The sequence below is a fragment of the Schistocerca nitens genome, unplaced genomic scaffold, assembly GCF_023898315.1.
Source record: "Schistocerca nitens isolate TAMUIC-IGC-003100 unplaced genomic scaffold, iqSchNite1.1 HiC_scaffold_487, whole genome shotgun sequence".
NCBI classification, from domain to species: domain Eukaryota; kingdom Metazoa; phylum Arthropoda; class Insecta; order Orthoptera; family Acrididae; genus Schistocerca; species Schistocerca nitens.
In genome coordinates, this window is record NW_026046020.1 from 206,360 (window position 1) to 226,988 (window position 20,629).

At 58.6% G+C, this 20,629-nt stretch overlaps 1 protein-coding gene across 1 annotated transcript in view; it reads left to right on the forward strand.

Moving 5' to 3' along the window:
• LOC126232406 (uncharacterized PE-PGRS family protein PE_PGRS20-like) overlaps positions 1-20,629 on the forward strand; it is a gene marked incomplete at its 3' end in the record, with an annotated part of 74,526 nt that overhangs the window by 10,484 nt on the left and 43,413 nt on the right. The window contains exons 3-4 of the mRNA XM_049942669.1: positions 2,800-2,945; positions 16,428-16,575. Coding sequence (XP_049798626.1) covers positions 2,800-2,945; positions 16,428-16,575 — 294 coding nt within the window. The remainder of the gene's footprint in view (positions 1-2,799; positions 2,946-16,427; positions 16,576-20,629) is intronic.

The following is a 20,629-nucleotide window of genomic DNA, read 5'->3' on the forward strand; positions in this document are numbered from 1 at the left end:
TGTGTGTGTGTGTGTGTGTGTGTGTGTGAGAGGGGGGCGGCATAGCTACCCGGTTTGGTTGTGGTTGCGAGGCAGCTGGTGGTGTGGTCTCGAATGTGGTTGTGGTTACTGGGGTACGGCCGCGAGGGTTTGGTTGCCGCCGGTGTGACGTGGAATGCGTGCACGAGTCCTGGCGTGGTTGTTTGTCGACACATAGATAGATAGATAGATAGATAGATAGATAGATAGGAGGTGTTGGTGCTGTCTGTGGCGCTGATTCATTTCTTTGTCTCCGTCTGCCCGGTTAGTCACGTGACTGCAATTGAAAGTCCTCGCGATTGATTGATTGTTGGCTGTCACCGTTACGGCCGTCTGCGGGTGTCTGTTGTCACATCATACATGATGGCGAGGGTGAAATGTTGTGTTGCCGTCGACTATTCCCTTTGCTGTACGGCGCGTTGGTGTGTTGGTTGACGTTTTAAATGGACGTGTCGTACTATCATGCATATCCATTACGATGTCGCCAAGAAATGTACGGGCGGGTGGGGTAGGCGACACGCACGGTTGCCCTTGATTTGTGATGATAGCCGTTTCTTGCAGTTTGACTGATGATTGATTGGACTGTTGTGCGCACGCACGTCATTCAAGGTGCACGTGTGTTCGGTTGAGTACAGTAAGCGTGAGGCTATGGGCGTACACGCGTTTCGTTGGTCTGTGTCCCCCGGTGTGAAATGGCAGGTGTGTCGGTGATGTGATCCGATCCGGCGGCTCTGAGTAACTGTCAATATCGGCGCGATACACCGGCGTCATGGCAACGTGTCGGTGTGAACACCAGTCGCACTGTGGCACCGTCGGCGCCGCGAACGGTGACGAAAGGCTGACCTTTGATCGGTCGAGTGTCGTGTCTGGGCAGAACGTGTGGAATGAGCAAAACTGTTGGGGACGGAAACAATGGTGGAGGAGGGGAACGGAAAGTAATAAAACAAACAAACAAAATGGAGAAGCAATCACCGGAAAACGAAGCAGGGAAAAACGGAGAGGCGCTGTCTATAGCAGCGGAACGTTCCCGTGCATTGCAGCCGCACTGAGAGGCGTTTACGGCGCGGCTGCAAGTGTCGGCCGTGGCGACGGCTGAATTGCATTGCCTTCCCGGATGAAAAAAAAAGCGTTCGCCGACATGGCTCGGAGGAGGAATCTATGAGAATGCCTTGCCCTTGCCTGCCGTTTCGTGTGCCCTCCTGTTGTGTACGCTGTTGTTGTCCGGTGTAGCGAAGGGTGTGTATGTAGGGGTGGGTGGGTGTGTGTGTGTGTGTTTAGAAGGTCGATAGCTGCCGTCACGGCAGTCAAAGGTGTCGCGAAAAAGTGTGTTAGCCGTGGTTGGTTGGTTGGTTTGTGTGTTTTAAAGAGAAGGGACGAGAGAGAGAGAGAGAGTGAAAGTAGGTGGAGAGAGAGTGCGTTGCGTGTTGCCTAACTGCGTCCGCGAATATGGCAGTAGTTGGTGGTGGGCGTGCCCTTGCATGTGGCCCGGAAGGCGTGTCCGTTTCGCGGTAGTGGCACCGCTGCTGGCATATTCGGGAGATGGGAGGGGGCGCGAAAGGAGAAAGGAGACGCGGAGGCTTTAAAGACGGGGAGGGCGCGTGTGGGTGGCTCGCGCTGCGCTCGGCGGTTGTGTTTGTGCAACAAATGTGTTGCCGGGAGGGGACCGTTGTTGTGGTGCGGTTGTAGCCGCAGACGCGGCCGGCAGTGAACGTGAGACGACGGGTGCGGGCCGGGGCGGCGCATGTCGCCGGTGCCATGCCTTTTAAGAGCCGCGCGGTCGGGGGTGTGCGCACCGTGTGTCGTGTTGCGAGACGGCAGCATTTGTGCTGCGTGGCGTGGCGTGGCGTGGCGTGGCGTGGCGTGGCGTGGCGTGGCGTGGGGGCGAGGAGAGCGAGCCGCGCGGTGTGCTTGGGCGCCGGAGAATGGCACACTGCGCCTGCCCGTTGAGGAGGCCGATGGCCGTGGTGTGGTGGAAATGGAGCGCGTCGGACGTGCACCAATGGGAAAGAGAAACAAAGCGGCGACAACGAACGAAAGGGGGAGGGAGGCCATTGTGTCACATGCGGCGGTGGGAGGAAAAAGAAAAAACAAAAACAAAACAAAAAAAAAAAACAAGAAACAAAGACGTAAGAAAGAGGAGAAACAACAAGGACAATGAGTCGTGCGTTCGCGAGGGGGGTGCGCGTGTCACTCCGGTACGCGCAGTGCGGGAATAGAGGCAGCGTCGGCACGGAGAAGCAAGCAAGCAAGCAAGCAAGGAAGGAAGGAAGGAAGGAAGGACGCACGCGCGCTGCGGCGTTTGGCGCGGTTTGCGGCTGGCGCCTTTGGTGGCAACGGCCAGGACAAGCAGCGGTGTATGGTGGTGTGCGGGGCGGACAGGGGCGGCGGCGGTGGTGGCCTGGGAGGAGGCGAGGCGAGGCGGCGCCGACGGTGGCGTGTGGTACGGCGAAAACGGGACGGACGGCGGATGTTGGAGAGGCGCCGCGCACGCAGACACATGGAAGGAAGGAACGAACGAACGCAAGGGAACAAATGGAGGGGGCGAATGTGGAGATGCGGGCAGGCGGTGGTGTTTGTGGGCATGTGGTGGGGAGAAGGGCGGGGGCGGGAGGACAGAGGCGAGGCGACTGCTTGCGTGCTCGCCCGCTCGCTCGCGTGTCTTTTGTTTTTGTGTTTGTGTTTCCATCGTTTGGTCGCCTTGGAGCCTGTCGGTCCCGTCCGTGTGTGGCCACGCTTCGGGCGCGTGTATGTTTGTACGTTTCGTTTGTTCGTCTTCTGCAGCAGAGGCGGTGCGCGGCAGTGGGAACGCCTGCCTGGCGGCTGGGACGGCCAGCAAATGCGGTTGGATGGGCGGCCACAGCACCGCACCTGTGCCCAAGGAGGCGACGCTGGCGGCGGGGCCCCCTCGGATGCGGCCGGCTGGGGCTGTGTGCGCTGCCGCCGCCGCCGCCGCTGCTGCTGGTGCAGCAGCAACGACGACGAACAACGAGTAAGCAAGAAGAGGACGAAGCGGATGGCTGGTGGGTGAGTGCATTTAGGCGGTCGACAAGGCAGTGCGTGATGTGGCGTTGTGACGGGGGTTTGCTCACGTGGCCTCGTTGTGTCGATGCGCAGGAAGATGAGATGCGGGCAGACGCAGACGCGTACAGAGAGACGAGCCCGGTCTGCAGCAGGATGTGGGGCGCGGCGCGCCGAGTGCAGAGCAGCGCGCGCCGCCTGGGCCGGGCTGGGCCCGCCCGGCGGCGGGCCGCGCTGTTGTCGCGGACGTGAGCGCCCCCTGGCGGGTGGTCGGAGGCGGCGCGGTGGACGTGTGTCCGGTTGGCCAGTGCACATTGCGAGTGGCTGGCTGGCGGTCGGCGGCGAGACGGGAGAGGAGGTATGTGTCGCGGGCGCCTTTGCTGCGCTGCGTCGTTGCGTGCCTGGGCGTGCGCCTGTCGACTGTGTGTGACTGTGTTGGGCGTTGTGCCACGTACGTGTGTGCTCGGCCGAAGGCGTCGGAAGAAAAAGAGAGAGAGAGACGGGCGGGGAAAGTGGGTCGGTGTGCGTGCGTCGCCCGTGATGCGATGATGTCGCGTCATGTCTTGTCTTTGCGAAACGGCTGCCGAGAGGTGTGTGGTGGCGAGCGGGAATGTGCGTTTGGTGGTTGCCGGCCGGCCGGCTGTTGTTGGTGGTTCCTCCTGTGGTTGTTTGTGCTGCTTTGATGGCAACGTGGAAGGACGCCGGTTTCCGTGCCTTGCGTGTGGTTGTGTCGACGGTGACTGGTTGGGGGTGTGCGCCGATGCACGTGCCATCATGTTGTCATGTTTGGGTCGTGAGTGTGTTTTTTGGCTGTGTTGTTGTGTACGGGAAGGGGGGGAGAGGCGGCGGCGGCGGGTGATAGTGCGTGCAGTAGTGCCGTTGCGACGGGCGTCGGGTGGAGCCGTGCGTAGTGGCGGTGGCGGAAAGGTGTAGGTTGCGGGAAGCGAGCCCGTCGCGTGTCGTTGTCGTCGTCGTCGTCGTCGTCGACGGGGTCGCGTGCGCTGTGAATCGAGAGTGGCGGGAAAGGAGCAGCGTGCCGCTGTGTCGTGGTCGTTAGCAGAGGCCTGTGCTTGTCCGTTTGTTTTCTGTCGGACGCTTGGTGCGAGTTGTTTGTTTTGTTGCCGCCGCCGCGGTTGTTTTTGTTTGTCGGCTGTGCTGTGTCGGTGGGTCGGCGAGCTGTTTTGCGGTGCGTGAATGTGTTGGTGCAAAAGTGGCGGCGGCGTCATGGCTGCGACCGCGACGAGCCGCGGGCGCGCCATTGATGATGTTGAACACAGAGCGGCTGTGTGCAATGGGAGGCCTTGTGTACGGGTAGCGGTGTTGTCGTACGTGCATCCGGCCCGGTGCGGAAAGCGCCGTTGCGGTTGCGGGGTTGCCTCTGGTCGCGACGTGTGGTGCTCGGCTTTGTGGGTTTTGTGGTGCCCGTTTGGCCGGTGGGTGGTGTTTTTTGTGTGTTTTTGTTTTTGTTTTTTTTTTGTTGTGTGTGTGTGTGTGTGTGTGTGGTCGGTCTCTTTGGCGCTCGGTATATATCTGCCTCCTGCTCGGTCTTGCGGCGGTTTTGTCGACGTCGTCTGTAGTTTTTTTGCGGCTTGCCGACGACCGACCGACCGACCGACCGACCGACCGACCGACCGAACTACGACCTACCTGTGACAGCTACGTGTGGCGCCCGAAGGTGAACGTAACGTGACCTCGGCGCCCTTAGCCTAACCTAAGATGTCCGGCCGTAAGGTAGGTGCGGCCACCTGACGCCTCACGTCCGAACGCTTAACCTAACTTTGACGCCTAACCTAACTTTAACCCTTAACCTAACCCACGTCCAACCAACGTAACCTAACCTAACCCAAGCGACGCCAACCCTAACCTAAGGTGTTGTACAGTGCGAATGTCGAAGGCATGTTATAGTCGTAGGTGGAGAGCACTGCACGCAACAAGCGGCTACACGGGTAGCAGGGGTTGTGTGGCGTGGGCTGGGCGGTTTGTGTTAGGTTAGATGGCCTTGGGCAAGTACAGAAAGGGGGCAACAGCAGCCTCAACGGGTGCGGGGACCAAGCAGCAATCGGTATTGTTTGTCAACTGTCGAAGCTGCGTTGGTACAGTACCGGAACCGCAAGCGCTGACAGAGAAAGCACCGAAGCTCTGCAATCGTTATAAGGTACAGAAAGCTGGCTGACGCCAGGGATAAATTCTGCCGAAATTGTCACAAAGGTACGGACGGTGTTTTAGAAAGGCTCGATTGCATGCAACCGGTGGTGGTGTGTTCGTCGCTGTTTAGTAGTGGTTTTGATCCTGTAGTGAAGTAGAAGTGGGTGGTTCCTGTGAAATATTGTGGGTGGAGGTTACACTCAACAACCGAGCTAGGTTTAATAATAATTGGCTCCTTTGACCGACCTCCCGACGCAGCAGCATTAGTGGCAGAACAACGGAGAGACGGATTTGGAAACACATTTCACATACATTTTCCTCAGCATGTTAGGGTCTTAGGTGGAGATTTCAATGTACCCGATATAGACTGGGACACTCAGATGATGTTCAGGACGGGTGGTTGGGGGACAGAGAGCATCGAGTGACATTATACTGAGTGCACTGTCCGAAAAGTACCTCGAGCAAAATGAACAGAGAACCGACTCGTGGAGATGACATCGTGGACCTACTGATGACAAACAGACCCGAACGTGTTTCGACTCTGTATGTGCAGAACAGGGACGCAGTGATCATAAGGCCGTTGCAGGGAGGACGGTGTATCTGTTTGGCTAGCAAGAGTAATAGAAGGCAGATTTCCAGACGACCTGACAGATGAAAACGCAAATGCCTGTTCCGACACTGACAATGTTGAGTGTTCATGGAGAAAGTGCAAGGCAATGGTAAAAATGCGTTTTTAGACAGGTACGTGCCGAGTGTAGAACTGTGAGGGATGGGAAAAAAAACCCACCGTGGTATACTACTACAACAACAACAACGTTAGGAAACTATTGCGAAAGCAAAGAGAGCTTCACCCAAAGTTTAAAACGCAGCCAAAATCCTCCGAGACAAACGGGAAGCTAAACGATGTCAAAGTGAGCGTAAGGAGGGCTATGCGTGAAGCGTTCAGTGAATTCGAAAGTAGAACAAACCCTATGTACCGACCGACGTTGACAGAAAATGCTAGGACGTTGCGGTCTTGCGTTGAATCGGTAAGTGGCTCGAAACAGCATATCCAGACACTCCGGCATGGCGATGGCATTGAAACAGAGGATGACACGCGTAAAGCTGTGGTGAAATACCTAAGCACCTGTTTCCAAAGCTGTTTCACAGAGGACGGACCGCACTCTGCAGTTCCGTCTTCTAAATGCTCGCACGAACGAGAAACTGGCTGACATCGAAGTAAGTGTCCAAGGAGGAATGGGAAAGTCCGCCGGACCCGACGGGATTACCAATTCGCGATTCCTACACAGGGTACGCGAAACAACCTGCCCCCCTCCTAACAGCCGTGTACCGCAAGTCTCTGGAGAGGAAGGGAGGGTTCCAAATGATTGGAAAAGAGCACAGGTAGTCCCAGTCGTCGAGCAGATGCGCAAAACCATAGACCCATATCTCTGACGTCGATGTGTTGTAGAACATGTTGTTTGCTCGAGTATCATGTCGTTTGTGGAAACTCCAGAGTCTACTATGTAGGAATCAACATGGATTCCGGAAACAGCGATCGTGTGTGAGACCCGGCTCGCTTTATTTGCCCATGAGACCCAGAAAGCTCCCAGGTGGATGCCATTGTCCTTGACGTCCGGAAGGCGTTCGAGACAGCTCCGCACCGTCGCCTGATCAACGACGTAAGAGTCTACAGAATATCAGACCAACTGTGTGGCTGGATTGAAGAGATGTCAGCAGACGGAACACAGCATGTTGTTATCGATGGAGAGACAGACGTCTACAGACGTTAAAGTAACCCCTGGCGTGCCACGGGGGAGTGTTATGGGACCATTGCTTTTTCACAATTCACATCATATAAATGACCTAGTAGATAGTGGCGGACGTTCCATGCGTCGTTTCGCGGATGATGCTGTATGTAGTATACAGAGAGGTTGCAGGACGATCGGCAGCGGATAGGCACCCGGTGCAGGGGGAGTGGCAACTGTCCCCTTAACATAGACAAATGTAATGTATTGCGAATATACAGAAAGAAGGATCCTTTACTGTGTGATTGATTATATGATAGCGGGACAAACACTGGTAGCTGTGACGTCTGTAAAATATGTATCTGGGAGTAGGCGTGCGGAATGATTTGGAAGTGGAATGATGATCAGATAAAAGTAAATTGTTGGTAAGGCGGGTACCAGGTTGAGATGCATTGGGAGAATGCTTAGCAAAAACAAAAAAATGTAGTCCATCAACAAAGGAGGTGGCTTACAGAAACACGCGTTCGACCGACCCATACGTGAGTGTTGCCCACCAGTGTGGGACCCGTAGCAGGTCGGGTTGACGGAGGAAGATAGAGAAAGATCCAACGTTTTCGTCACAGGGGTATGTGGTAACCGTGATAGCGTTACGGAGATGGCTAAGTGGCAGACTCTGCAAGGGAGGCGCCCTGCATCGCGGTGTAGCTTGCTCGCCAGGTTTTTCTCGAGAGGGTGCGTTTCCGGATGAGGTATCGAACATATTGCTTCCCCGTACGTATATACCTCCCGAGGAGATCCCGAATGTAACAGTAGAGAGATTCGAGCGCGCACGGAGGCTTTCAGACAGTCGTTCTTCCCGCGTAACATACGCGACTGGAACGGCAAAGGGTGGTAATGACAGTGGCACGTAAAGTGCCCTCCGCCACACACCGTTGGGTGGCTTGCGGCGTACAAATGTAGGAGGTCGGCTGTCGTGTGTGCTTGAAGGCAGATGCGGTGTGTCTGTCGTTGCGGACGGCGGTCAGCCCCCCTCGCGTAAGCGGCGAGGGGCGGCGGCGCTCGGTTGGCCGGTGCCGATGTTGCGCAGGCGGCGCCCGTTTTCTTTGCGGCGGGCAATTTTGTGAGAAACGGGCGCGAATGTTGGCGGGCGAGGTGGCCCGACGGCTGCGGGCCGATCGGGAAACGGTGGGAGGGCGATGGGGCGGCGGAGGTGCGTTTGCACGGCCGGCATCGCCGCACGCCTCCGCTTGTGTGGCTGTGGCGGCGGCCGCGCTGGCCGGGCTGGCGCGGCGACGGTGTGGCAGTTTTGCCGAAGGTTTGGCCATTGTGGCGGGTCGTCGGCTGGGGCTGTGGGGGCGGCATGTGGGCGGGGGCGGCGATTCTCGGCGGGCCGAGCCAGGCTGTAGCGCGCGGTAGCTGCAGTTTGGCCGTGGTTTGCGGCGCTGCCGTGGCGACTGGTTGGCGACTGTGGTGTGGCCGTGTGTAGCCCCATCCTCGGTGGTTTGAACGGCGCGGGTGGTTGCGGCGCAGGTTTGGGGCTGGTCCGCACAGGCTGTCGGACGTTGGGCGGTAGCAAGCGCGGGAGGCGCGGCGCGGCGGCGCGCAGAGTGGCGGCCGCTCTCTCGGCCGTCCGCGCCCGCCCGCGACACTGGCTGGGCCTGGCGGCGCGGCGGCTATTCTCTGCCGCCGTGCTTGCCGCCTGCCGCTCTCGCTCTCGCTCTCGTGTGCGTACGCGCGTCGTCCGTCGAAATAATGGCAGATCAGGCGGCTACGAACGAGACTGCTGCGGCACCCGCCGCCACCGGCACGACGAAGAAGGCCAAGTCTGCGGCGTCTGCGAAGAAGCCGCGCGCCAAGCCTGCGCACCCGCGCACCTCTGAGATGGTGACGGCCGCCATCAAGAGTCTGAAGGAGCGCGGCGGCTCGTCGCTGCAGGCGATCAAGAAGTACATTGCCGCGCACTACAAGCTGGACGCGGAGAAGCTGGCGCCCTTTATCAAGAAGTACCTCAAGTCGGCCGTCGTGGCTGGCGAGCTGGTGCAGACGAAGGGGAAGGGCGCGTCCGGCTCTTTCAAGCTTGCCGGCGCCGGCGGCGGGGCGGCCGAGGGCGGCAAGGCCCGTGCCGGCGGTGCGAAGAAGAAGCGCGCCGCTCCGGCCAGCAAGGAGAAGAAGGGCGCCCGTGCGGCCGGCGCAAAGAAGGCTGGTGGCGTGAAGGCGGCGACCGGTCGGAAGGCGGGCGCCGCCAAGAAGGCGTCTGCGGCGTCGGCGGCTCCCGCGGGTGCGAAGAAGGCGGCTGCGGCCAAGCCGGCCAAGGCCAAGTCGCCGTCGAAGGCGAAGAAGGCCGCCAAGGTTCCGACGAAGAAGCCGAAGGCGCCGCGCCCGAAGAAGGCGACGACGCCGTCTAAGGCGAAGGCGTCGCCCAAGAAGAAGAAGTGAAGTGAAGTAAAGTAAAGAAAGGAAAGGGGAAGGGCTGGCGCTTGACCCCGTCGTCCCCCACCCCCCTCCCCCGCGTCGTCTAGTGGCGCGCGATGGCACGGCTGCGCGCGGCCCAAAACGGCCCTTCTCAGGGCCATCAGAGGACGTCGGGAAGGCGTTGATTGTCGTGCCTGGCGCGTTGTGTTGTGTTGTTTGGGTGGCCGTGCGTGCATGCGCCGGTGTGTGTGTGTGTGTGTGTGTGTGGTTGGTTGATGTTTGTGTGGCGTTTCTGTATGACCCTTGTGGGTACTGTTTGCGTGCCGTGGTGGATGGATTGTGGGGCCGGTGGCGGTAGGCGGCGGCGCGCGGTAGCGGAGCGGTTGTGGCCGTTTTTTTGTTTTGTGTTTTGTATTTTGTGCGGCGGCCGACGGTTGGTTTCTCATGTTTCTGGAGACTCTGCTTGCTTTGCGGATGGCGCGTCTTGTTTTTGTGTGTGTGTGTCCTCTGTCTCTGAAAGGGAGACGTTGAGACGTGGAAGTGGCCGGCGGGAATTGGGAAGGCGCGGTGGCGCCTCGGAGACGGCGGCGGCCAGCCACCCGTGGGTGACGTCGTCCGGCTGTTTGTTTGTGTGTGTGTGTGTGTGTGTGTGTACTGAAGGGGGTGGGGTGTTGATGACGTCGAATGTGATTGTTGGCGAGAGCGGCTGTGGACGGGAGGGTGGGAATTGTGGTGGTTGTTTTAACGGGGCTAGAGAGAGAGGCTGGGCGGCAAGACCGACAAAAGTTTTGCTCGCGACGGAGAGATGTTAGTGGCCCTGAAAAGGGCCGTTTTTGTGTTGCGCGCGTGCGGTGCCGTGCCGCGGCTAAGCGGTTTAGGCGCGCTCGCCGCGGATGCGGCGCGCGAGCTGGATGTCCTTGGGCATGATGGTGACGCGCTTGGCGTGGATTGCGCACAGGTTGGTGTCTTCGAAGAGGCCGACGAGGTAGGCCTCGCTGGCCTCCTGCAGGGCCATGACTGCGGAGCTCTGGAAGCGCAGGTCGGTCTTGAAGTCCTGGGCGATCTCGCGCACTAGGCGCTGGAACGGCAGCTTGCGGATGAGCAGCTCTGTGCTCTTCTGGTAGCGCCTGATTTCTCGCAGGGCGACGGTGCCCGGCCTGTAGCGGTGGGGCTTCTTGACGCCGCCGGTGGCGGGCGCGCTCTTCCTCGCCGCCTTGGTGGCGAGCTGTTTGCGCGGCGCCTTTCCGCCGGTGGACTTGCGGGCCGTTTGCTTTGTGCGGGCCATAGCGGTTAGCGGTGCGTGCGGTAGCGAAGCGTCCGGTGCTGCCTTGACAACGGGCCCGCGCGGGCCCGCGCTGCGCTTATATGCCCTCGGTGCGCGTGGTGGGGGGAGGGCGGGCCAGAGTCTATATAGGGGGGCGGCGCGCGCTCACGGCGCACCGTAGCCGACTCGCTAGCGCCGGGTGAGGAGCTGCCGCTTGTGCTTTTTTTGCTTGAGGAGGAGGAAGAATGACAGGCCGCGGCAAGGGAGGAAAGGGGCTGGGGAAGGGTGGCGCCAAGCGGCACCGCAAGGTGTTGCGCGACAACATCCAGGGCATCACGAAGCCCGCCATCCGCCGCCTGGCTCGCAGGGGCGGCGTGAAGCGCATCTCTGGTCTGATCTACGAGGAGACCCGCGGAGTGCTGAAGGTGTTCCTGGAGAACGTGATCCGCGACGCGGTGACGTACACTGAGCACGCCAAGCGCAAGACTGTGACGGCCATGGACGTGGTGTACGCCCTGAAGAGGCAGGGGCGCACCCTGTACGGTTTCGGCGGTTAGGCAGGCAGCCGGTGTGCTGTGCTGTGGCCTTCCCGCGGCCGTGCCGTTGCCCGTGCTTGGTGGGAGAGACGAAAAACGGCCCTTTTCAGGGCCACCACACTGTTCGGAAATTGAAAAGTGCGAAAGGGTCTGTGTTGCCTGCCTGCCTCTGTGTTTGTTGTTGTTGTGCGCCTCTGTTGCTTTGCGTGCGTGCGTTCCGTTTGGAGATTCGACGTGACGTGTGTGTGTGATGGATGCGGGAGGGCGCGGCTGAGTCCGGTGTGTGCGTGGTTTGTTTGTGGCGCGGGCCGGGACCATCGATCGGATCAGCTGTTTGGTTTGGTTTGTGCTGTGCCTGTGTGTTTGGAGAGCGCGCGCGGCGGCCCCGCGTGTCGTCCGTCGTCGGGCCGTTACGCGCTGTGTGTGTGTCGCGCGCGCTCTTTTAATTATGAACATATTAACAATGATCACATCACATTATTGGTGTATTGATGTCGTTGTCGTTGTTTGGAACGCGACTGTGCGTGCGTGGAGGGGTGCAGAAAAAATGTGTGTGTGTGTTCGGCCACACGGGCTGTGGACAAGATGGCGGACGTGCGCCGGCGCCGGCTGCGAATGAATGACTGTGGACGTTGTTGTAAAGTGCGGCGAGGACGACGGAAACTTTGCTTTGGACGTAGGTTTGTGTGGTGGCCCTGAAAAGGGCCGATTGTTGTGAGGCGAGCCGGCAAGGCAAAGGCGCGTTTGCGTTTGCGTGCAGGGAGCACGCAAGCGCAGCGCCGCGGTCCCTGTTTAGGCCTTCTTCTCGGTCTTCTTTGGCAGCAGGACGGCCTGGATGTTGGGCAGGACACCACCCTGTGCGATGGTGACGCCCGACAAGAGCTTGTTGAGCTCCTCGTCGTTGCGGATGGCGAGCTGCAGGTGGCGCGGGATGATGCGCGTCTTCTTGTTGTCGCGGGCCGCGTTTCCGGCCAGCTCGAGCACCTCAGCCGCGAGGTACTCCATGACGGCGGCGAGGTAGACGGGCGCCCCGGCGCCGACGCGCTCGGCGTAGTTTCCCTTGCGCAGGAGGCGGTGGATTCTGCCGACCGGGAACTGGAGCCCAGCCCTGCTTGAGCGGGACTTTGACTTGCCCTTGACTTTGCCTCCCTTTCCGCGTCCGGACATGGCGTTTGGCTAGTGGCGTAAGCGTGAAACACGTAACCGTAACGGTGCGAGCCGCAGCGAGTCGAGCAGCGGAGTGCGTGCGTGTGCCGGCGGCGGCGGAGACTACTGCATTTGTGCTGTCCTCGCTTTCGAGGAGAGCATATGTGATGGAGGGTATTGTCCTCTGGGACATTTCCTCCTCTATGCTGTGTCGGTAGTTTGTCTTTGCTGTGTGGTATGTCATTTTAAGGTGCAGTGTGTTTATTGTTTCTATGCTGCCTTATGGGCTGTCTTAGTTTGTTACTATGGTTTTTGGTCGTCTGTGTCTGTCAAGTGTTGAGTCGTACTGTCCCAAGTTTTTGATAAGTCTGTTGTCTGATCTGGCCGTGTTTTCGTAGAAACTTTCGGCCAGGTCTTTGAAACGCTCGTGGAGCGTAGGTAGTCCCGCTGCCTCGTGGAGGTCAGCAGTGGGGAAGCGGAAGGGAAGGTGTAATGCCCTTTTAAGCGCTCGGTTTTGCACAGACTGGAGTTTGCGAAGATGCCAGTGTGACGCGTATCCCCAGACAGGGCAAGCGTACTCCATAATCGGTCGAATGAGTGAACAGTACGTTCTCACTCCTATGTCAGCCGCTAGGGTGCTGCGAGTGTTTAGGATAGGATACAACATTTGCATCCTAGGCGGCGGCGGGGTGGGGGTCCCTTTATGGGCTCGGGTGCGGCGGCCGGTTGCGCGCGCGCCCCATTGGTCGGCGGCCGCAACAGGGCGAGCTGGTAAAGGTGCGGTGTTGCGGTAGCGGCGGGTGCCACTGTGTGGGGAGACGCTGACTAGAGCGGAGCGCTTGCTGCTTGTTGTTGTACGTTCGAGATGCCGCCCAAGACTAGCGGGAAGGCCGCCAAGAAGGCCGGCAAGGCGCAGAAGAACATTTCGAAGGGCGACAAGAAGAAGAAGCGCAAGAGGAAGGAGAGCTATGCCATCTACATCTACAAGGTGCTGAAGCAGGTGCACCCCGACACGGGCATCTCGTCGAAGGCGATGAGCATCATGAACAGCTTCGTGAACGACATTTTCGAGCGCATTGCGGCCGAGGCGTCTCGCCTGGCGCACTACAACAAGCGCTCGACCATCACGTCCCGCGAGATCCAGACGGCTGTGCGGCTCTTGCTGCCTGGCGAGCTGGCCAAGCACGCCGTGAGCGAGGGCACGAAGGCGGTGACCAAGTACACGAGCTCCAAGTAAGGAGGGGAGGTTGTTACTTCGGCTCTTGGAAGGAAGGAAGCTCCCTCCGTTGCGAGAGCGGCAAAACGGCCCTTTTCAGGGCCACCAAATTGCCTTTGCGGGAAGAGCGGAATTGTTTGTGTGTGTGTGTGTGTGTGTGTGTGTGAGAGGGGGGCGGCATAGCTACCCGGTTTGGTTGTGGTTGCGAGGCAGCTGGTGGTGTGGTCTCGAATGTGGTTGTGGTTACTGGGGTACGGCCGCGAGGGTTTGGTTGCCGCCGGTGTGACGTGGAATGCGTGCACGAGTCCTGGCGTGGTTGTTTGTCGACACATAGATAGATAGATAGATAGATAGATAGATAGATAGGAGGTGTTGGTGCTGTCTGTGGCGCTGATTCATTTCTTTGTCTCCGTCTGCCCGGTTAGTCACGTGACTGCAATTGAAAGTCCTCGCGATTGATTGATTGTTGGCTGTCACCGTTACGGCCGTCTGCGGGTGTCTGTTGTCACATCATACATGATGGCGAGGGTGAAATGTTGTGTTGCCGTCGACTATTCCCTTTGCTGTACGGCGCGTTGGTGTGTTGGTTGACGTTTTAAATGGACGTGTCGTACTATCATGCATATCCATTACGATGTCGCCAAGAAATGTACGGGCGGGTGGGGTAGGCGACACGCACGGTTGCCCTTGATTTGTGATGATAGCCGTTTCTTGCAGTTTGACTGATGATTGATTGGACTGTTGTGCGCACGCACGTCATTCAAGGTGCACGTGTGTTCGGTTGAGTACAGTAAGCGTGAGGCTATGGGCGTACACGCGTTTCGTTGGTCTGTGTCCCCCGGTGTGAAATGGCAGGTGTGTCGGTGATGTGATCCGATCCGGCGGCTCTGAGTAACTGTCAATATCGGCGCGATACACCGGCGTCATGGCAACGTGTCGGTGTGAACACCAGTCGCACTGTGGCACCGTCGGCGCCGCGAACGGTGACGAAAGGCTGACCTTTGATCGGTCGAGTGTCGTGTCTGGGCAGAACGTGTGGAATGAGCAAAACTGTTGGGGACGGAAACAATGGTGGAGGAGGGGAACGGAAAGTAATAAAACAAACAAACAAAATGGAGAAGCAATCACCGGAAAACGAAGCAGGGAAACAGGGAAAAACGGAGAGGCGCTGTCTATAGCAGCGGAACGTTCCCGTGCATTGCAGCCGCACTGAGAGGCGTTTACGGCGCGGCTGCAAGTGTCGGCCGTGGCGACGGCTGAATTGCATTGCCTTCCCGGATGAAAAAAAAAGCGTTCGCCGACATGGCTCGGAGGAGGAATCTATGAGAATGCCTTGCCCTTGCCTGCCGTTTCGTGTGCCCTCCTGTTGTGTACGCTGTTGTTGTCCGGTGTAGCGAAGGGTGTGTATGTAGGGGTGGGTGGGTGTGTGTGTGTGTGTTTAGAAGGTCGATAGCTGCCGTCACGGCAGTCAAAGGTGTCGCGAAAAAGTGTGTTAGCCGTGGTTGGTTGGTTGGTTTGTGTGTTTTAAAGAGAAGGGACGAGAGAGAGAGAGAGAGTGAAAGTAGGTGGAGAGAGAGTGCGTTGCGTGTTGCCTAACTGCGTCCGCGAATATGGCAGTAGTTGGTGGTGGGCGTGCCCTTGCATGTGGCCCGGAAGGCGTGTCCGTTTCGCGGTAGTGGCACCGCTGCTGGCATATTCGGGAGATGGGAGGGGGCGCGAAAGGAGAAAGGAGACGCGGAGGCTTTAAAGACGGGGAGGGCGCGTGTGGGTGGCTCGCGCTGCGCTCGGCGGTTGTGTTTGTGCAACAAATGTGTTGCCGGGAGGGGACCGTTGTTGTGGTGCGGTTGTAGCCGCAGACGCGGCCGGCAGTGAACGTGAGACGACGGGTGCGGGCCGGGGCGGCGCATGTCGCCGGTGCCATGCCTTTTAAGAGCCGCGCGGTCGGGGGTGTGCGCACCGTGTGTCGTGTTGCGAGACGGCAGCATTTGTGCTGCGTGGCGTGGCGTGGCGTGGCGTGGCGTGGCGTGGCGTGGCGTGGCGTGGGGGCGAGGAGAGCGAGCCGCGCGGTGTGCTTGGGCGCCGGAGAATGGCACACTGCGCCTGCCCGTTGAGGAGGCCGATGGCCGTGGTGTGGTGGAAATGGAGCGCGTCGGACGTGCACCAATGGGAAAGAGAAACAAAGCGGCGACAACGAACGAAAGGGGGAGGGAGGCCATTGTGTCACATGCGGCGGTGGGAGGAAAAAGAAAAAACAAAAACAAAACAAAAAAAAAAAACAAGAAACAAAGACGTAAGAAAGAGGAGAAACAACAAGGACAATGAGTCGTGCGTTCGCGAGGGGGGTGCGCGTGTCACTCCGGTACGCGCAGTGCGGGAATAGAGGCAGCGTCGGCACGGAGAAGCAAGCAAGCAAGCAAGCAAGGAAGGAAGGAAGGAAGGAAGGACGCACGCGCGCTGCGGCGTTTGGCGCGGTTTGCGGCTGGCGCCTTTGGTGGCAACGGCCAGGACAAGCAGCGGTGTATGGTGGTGTGCGGGGCGGACAGGGGCGGCGGCGGTGGTGGCCTGGGAGGAGGCGAGGCGAGGCGGCGCCGACGGTGGCGTGTGGTACGGCGAAAACGGGACGGACGGCGGATGTTGGAGAGGCGCCGCGCACGCAGACACATGGAAGGAAGGAACGAACGAACGCAAGGGAACAAATGGAGGGGGCGAATGTGGAGATGCGGGCAGGCGGTGGTGTTTGTGGGCATGTGGTGGGGAGAAGGGCGGGGGCGGGAGGACAGAGGCGAGGCGACTGCTTGCGTGCTCGCCCGCTCGCTCGCGTGTCTTTTGTTTTTGTGTTTGTGTTTCCATCGTTTGGTCGCCTTGGAGCCTGTCGGTCCCGTCCGTGTGTGGCCACGCTTCGGGCGCGTGTATGTTTGTACGTTTCGTTTGTTCGTCTTCTGCAGCAGAGGCGGTGCGCGGCAGTGGGAACGCCTGCCTGGCGGCTGGGACGGCCAGCAAATGCGGTTGGATGGGCGGCCACAGCACCGCACCTGTGCCCAAGGAGGCGACGCTGGCGGCGGGGCCCCCTCGGATGCGGCCGGCTGGGGCTGTGTGCGCTGCCGCCGCCGCCGCCGCTGCTGCTGGTGCAGCAGCAACGACGACGAACAACGAGTAAGCAAGAAGAGGACGAAGCGGATGGCTGGTGGGTGAGTGCATTTAGGCGGTCGACAAGGCAGTGCGTGATGTGGCGTTGTGACGGGGGTTTGCTCACGTGGCCTCGTTGTGTCGATGCGCAGGAAGATGAGATGCGGGCAGACGCAGACGCGTACAGAGAGACGAGCCCGGTCTGCAGCAGGATGTGGGGCGCGGCGCGCCGAGTGCAGAGCAGCGCGCGCCGCCTGGGCCGGGCTGGGCCCGCCCGGCGGCGGGCCGCGCTGTTGTCGCGGACGTGAGCGCCCCCTGGCGGGTGGTCGGAGGCGGCGCGGTGGACGTGTGTCCGGTTGGCCAGTGCACATTGCGAGTGGCTGGCTGGCGGTCGGCGGCGAGACGGGAGAGGAGGTATGTGTCGCGGGCGCCTTTGCTGCGCTGCGTCGTTGCGTGCCTGGGCGTGCGCCTGTCGACTGTGTGTGACTGTGTTGGGCGTTGTGCCACGTACGTGTGTGCTCGGCCGAAGGCGTCGGAAGAAAAAGAGAGAGAGAGACGGGCGGGGAAAGTGGGTCGGTGTGCGTGCGTCGCCCGTGATGCGATGATGTCGCGTCATGTCTTGTCTTTGCGAAACGGCTGCCGAGAGGTGTGTGGTGGCGAGCGGGAATGTGCGTTTGGTGGTTGCCGGCCGGCCGGCTGTTGTTGGTGGTTCCTCCTGTGGTTGTTTGTGCTGCTTTGATGGCAACGTGGAAGGACGCCGGTTTCCGTGCCTTGCGTGTGGTTGTGTCGACGGTGACTGGTTGGGGGTGTGCGCCGATGCACGTGCCATCATGTTGTCATGTTTGGGTCGTGAGTGTGTTTTTTGGCTGTGTTGTTGTGTACGGGAAGGGGGGGAGAGGCGGCGGCGGCGGGTGATAGTGCGTGCAGTAGTGCCGTTGCGACGGGCGTCGGGTGGAGCCGTGCGTAGTGGCGGTGGCGGAAAGGTGTAGGTTGCGGGAAGCGAGCCCGTCGCGTGTCGTTGTCGTCGTCGTCGTCGTCGTCGACGGGGTCGCGTGCGCTGTGAATCGAGAGTGGCGGGAAAGGAGCAGCGTGCCGCTGTGTCGTGGTCGTTAGCAGAGGCCTGTGCTTGTCCGTTTGTTTTCTGTCGGACGCTTGGTGCGAGTTGTTTGTTTTGTTGCCGCCGCCGCGGTTGTTTTTGTTTGTCGGCTGTGCTGTGTCGGTGGGTCGGCGAGCTGTTTTGCGGTGCGTGAATGTGTTGGTGCAAAAGTGGCGGCGGCGTCATGGCTGCGACCGCGACGAGCCGCGGGCGCGCCATTGATGATGTTGAACACAGAGCGGCTGTGTGCAATGGGAGGCCTTGTGTACGGGTAGCGGTGTTGTCGTACGTGCATCCGGCCCGGTGCGGAAAGCGCCGTTGCGGTTGCGGGGTTGCCTCTGGTCGCGACGTGTGGTGCTCGGCTTTGTGGGTTTTGTGGTGCCCGTTTGGCCGGTGGGTGGTGTTTTTTGTGTGTTTTTGTTTTTGTTTTTTTTTTGTTGTGTGTGTGTGTGTGTGTGTGTGTGTGGTCGGTCTCTTTGGCGCTCGGTATATATCTGCCTCCTGCTCGGTCTTGCGGCGGTTTTGTCGACGTCGTCTGTAGTTTTTTTGCGGCTTGCCGACGACCGACCGACCGACCGACCGACCGACCGACCGACCGACCGAACTACGACCTACCTGTGACAGCTACGTGTGGCGCCCGAAGGTGAACGTAACGTGACCTCGGCGCCCTTAGCCTAACCTAAGATGTCCGGCCGTAAGGTAGGTGCGGCCACCTGACGCCTCACGTCCGAACGCTTAACCTAACTTTGACGCCTAACCTAACTTTAACCCTTAACCTAACCCACGTCCAACCAACGTAACCTAACCTAACCCAAGCGACGCCAACCCTAACCTAAGGTGTTGTACAGTGCGAATGTCGAAGGCATGTTATAGTCGTAGGTGGAGAGCACTGCACGCAACAAGCGGCTACACGGGTAGCAGGGGTTGTGTGGCGTGGGCTGGGCGGTTTGTGTTAGGTTAGATGGCCTTGGGCAAGTACAGAAAGGGGGCAACAGCAGCCTCAACGGGTGCGGGGACCAAGCAGCAATCGGTATTGTTTGTCAACTGTCGAAGCTGCGTTGGTACAGTACCGGAACCGCAAGCGCTGACAGAGAAAGCACCGAAGCTCTGCAATCGTTATAAGGTACAGAAAGCTGGCTGACGCCAGGGATAAATTCTGCCGAAATTGTCACAAAGGTACGGACGGTGTTTTAGAAAGGCTCGATTGCATGCAACCGGTGGTGGTGTGTTCGTCGCTGTTTAGTAGTGGTTTTGATCCTGTAGTGAAGTAGAAGTGGGTGGTTCCTGTGAAATATTGTGGGTGGAGGTTACACTCAACAACCGAGCTAGGTTTAATAATAATTGGCTCCTTTGACCGACCTCCCGACGCAGCAGCATTAGTGGCAGAACAACGGAGAGACGGATTTGGAAACACATTTCACATACATTTTCCTCAGCATGTTAGGGTCTTAGGTGGAGATTTCAATGTACCCGATATAGACTGGGACACTCAGATGATGTTCAGGACGGGTGGTTGGGGGACAGAGAGCATCGAGTGACATTATACTGAGTGCACTGTCCGAAAAGTACCTCGAGCAAAATGAACAGAGAACCGACTCGTGGAGATGACATCGTGGACCTACTGATGACAAACAGACCCGAACGTGTTTCGACTCTGTATGTGCAGAACAGGGACGCAGTGATCATAAGGCCGTTGCAGGGAGGACGGTGTATCTGTTTGGCTAGCAAGAGTAATAGAAGGCAGATTTCCAGACGACCTGACAGATGAAAACGCAAATGCCTGTTCCGACACTGACAATGTTGAGTGTTCATGGAGAAAGTGCAAGGCAATGGTAAAAATGCGTTTTTAGACAGGTACGTGCCGAGTGTAGAACTGTGAGGGATGGGAAAAAAAACCCACCGTGGTATACTACTACAACAACAACAACGTTAGGAAACTATTGCGAAAGCAAAGAGAGCTTCACCCAAAGTTTAAAACGCAGCCAAAATCCTCCGAGACAAACGGGAAGCTAAACGATGTCAAAGTGAGCGTAAGGAGGGCTATGCGTGAAGCGTTCAGTGAATTCGAAAGTAGAACAAACCCTATGTACCGACCGACGTTGACAGAAAATGCTAGGACGTTGCGGTCTTGCGTTGAATCGGTAAGTGGCTCGAAACAGCATATCCAGACACTCCGGCATGGCGATGGCATTGAAACAGAGGATGACACGCGTAAAGCTGTGGTGAAATACCTAAGCACCTGTTTCCAAAGCTGTTTCACAGAGGACGGACCGCACTCTGCAGTTCCGTCTTCTAAATGCTCGCACGAACGAGAAACTGGCTGACATCGAAGTAAGTGTCCAAGGAGGAATGGGAAAGTCCGCCGGACCCGACGGGATTACCAATTCGCGATTCCTACACAGGGTACGCGAAACAACCTGCCCCCCTCCTAACAGCCGTGTACCGCAAGTCTCTGGAGAGGAAGGGAGGGTTCCAAATGATTGGAAAAGAGCACAGGTAGTCCCAGTCGTCGAGCAGATGCGCAAAACCATAGACCCATATCTCTGACGTCGATGTGTTGTAGAACATGTTGTTTGCTCGAGTATCATGTCGTTTGTGGAAACTCCAGAGTCTACTATGTAGGAATCAACATGGATTCCGGAAACAGCGATCGTGTGTGAGACCCGGCTCGCTTTATTTGCCCATGAGACCCAGAAAGCTCCCAGGTGGATGCCATTGTCCTTGACGTCCGGAAGGCGTTCGAGACAGCTCCGCACCGTCGCCTGATCAACGACGTAAGAGTCTACAGAATATCAGACCAACTGTGTGGCTGGATTGAAGAGATGTCAGCAGACGGAACACAGCATGTTGTTATCGATGGAGAGACAGACGTCTACAGACGTTAAAGTAACCCCTGGCGTGCCACGGGGGAGTGTTATGGGACCA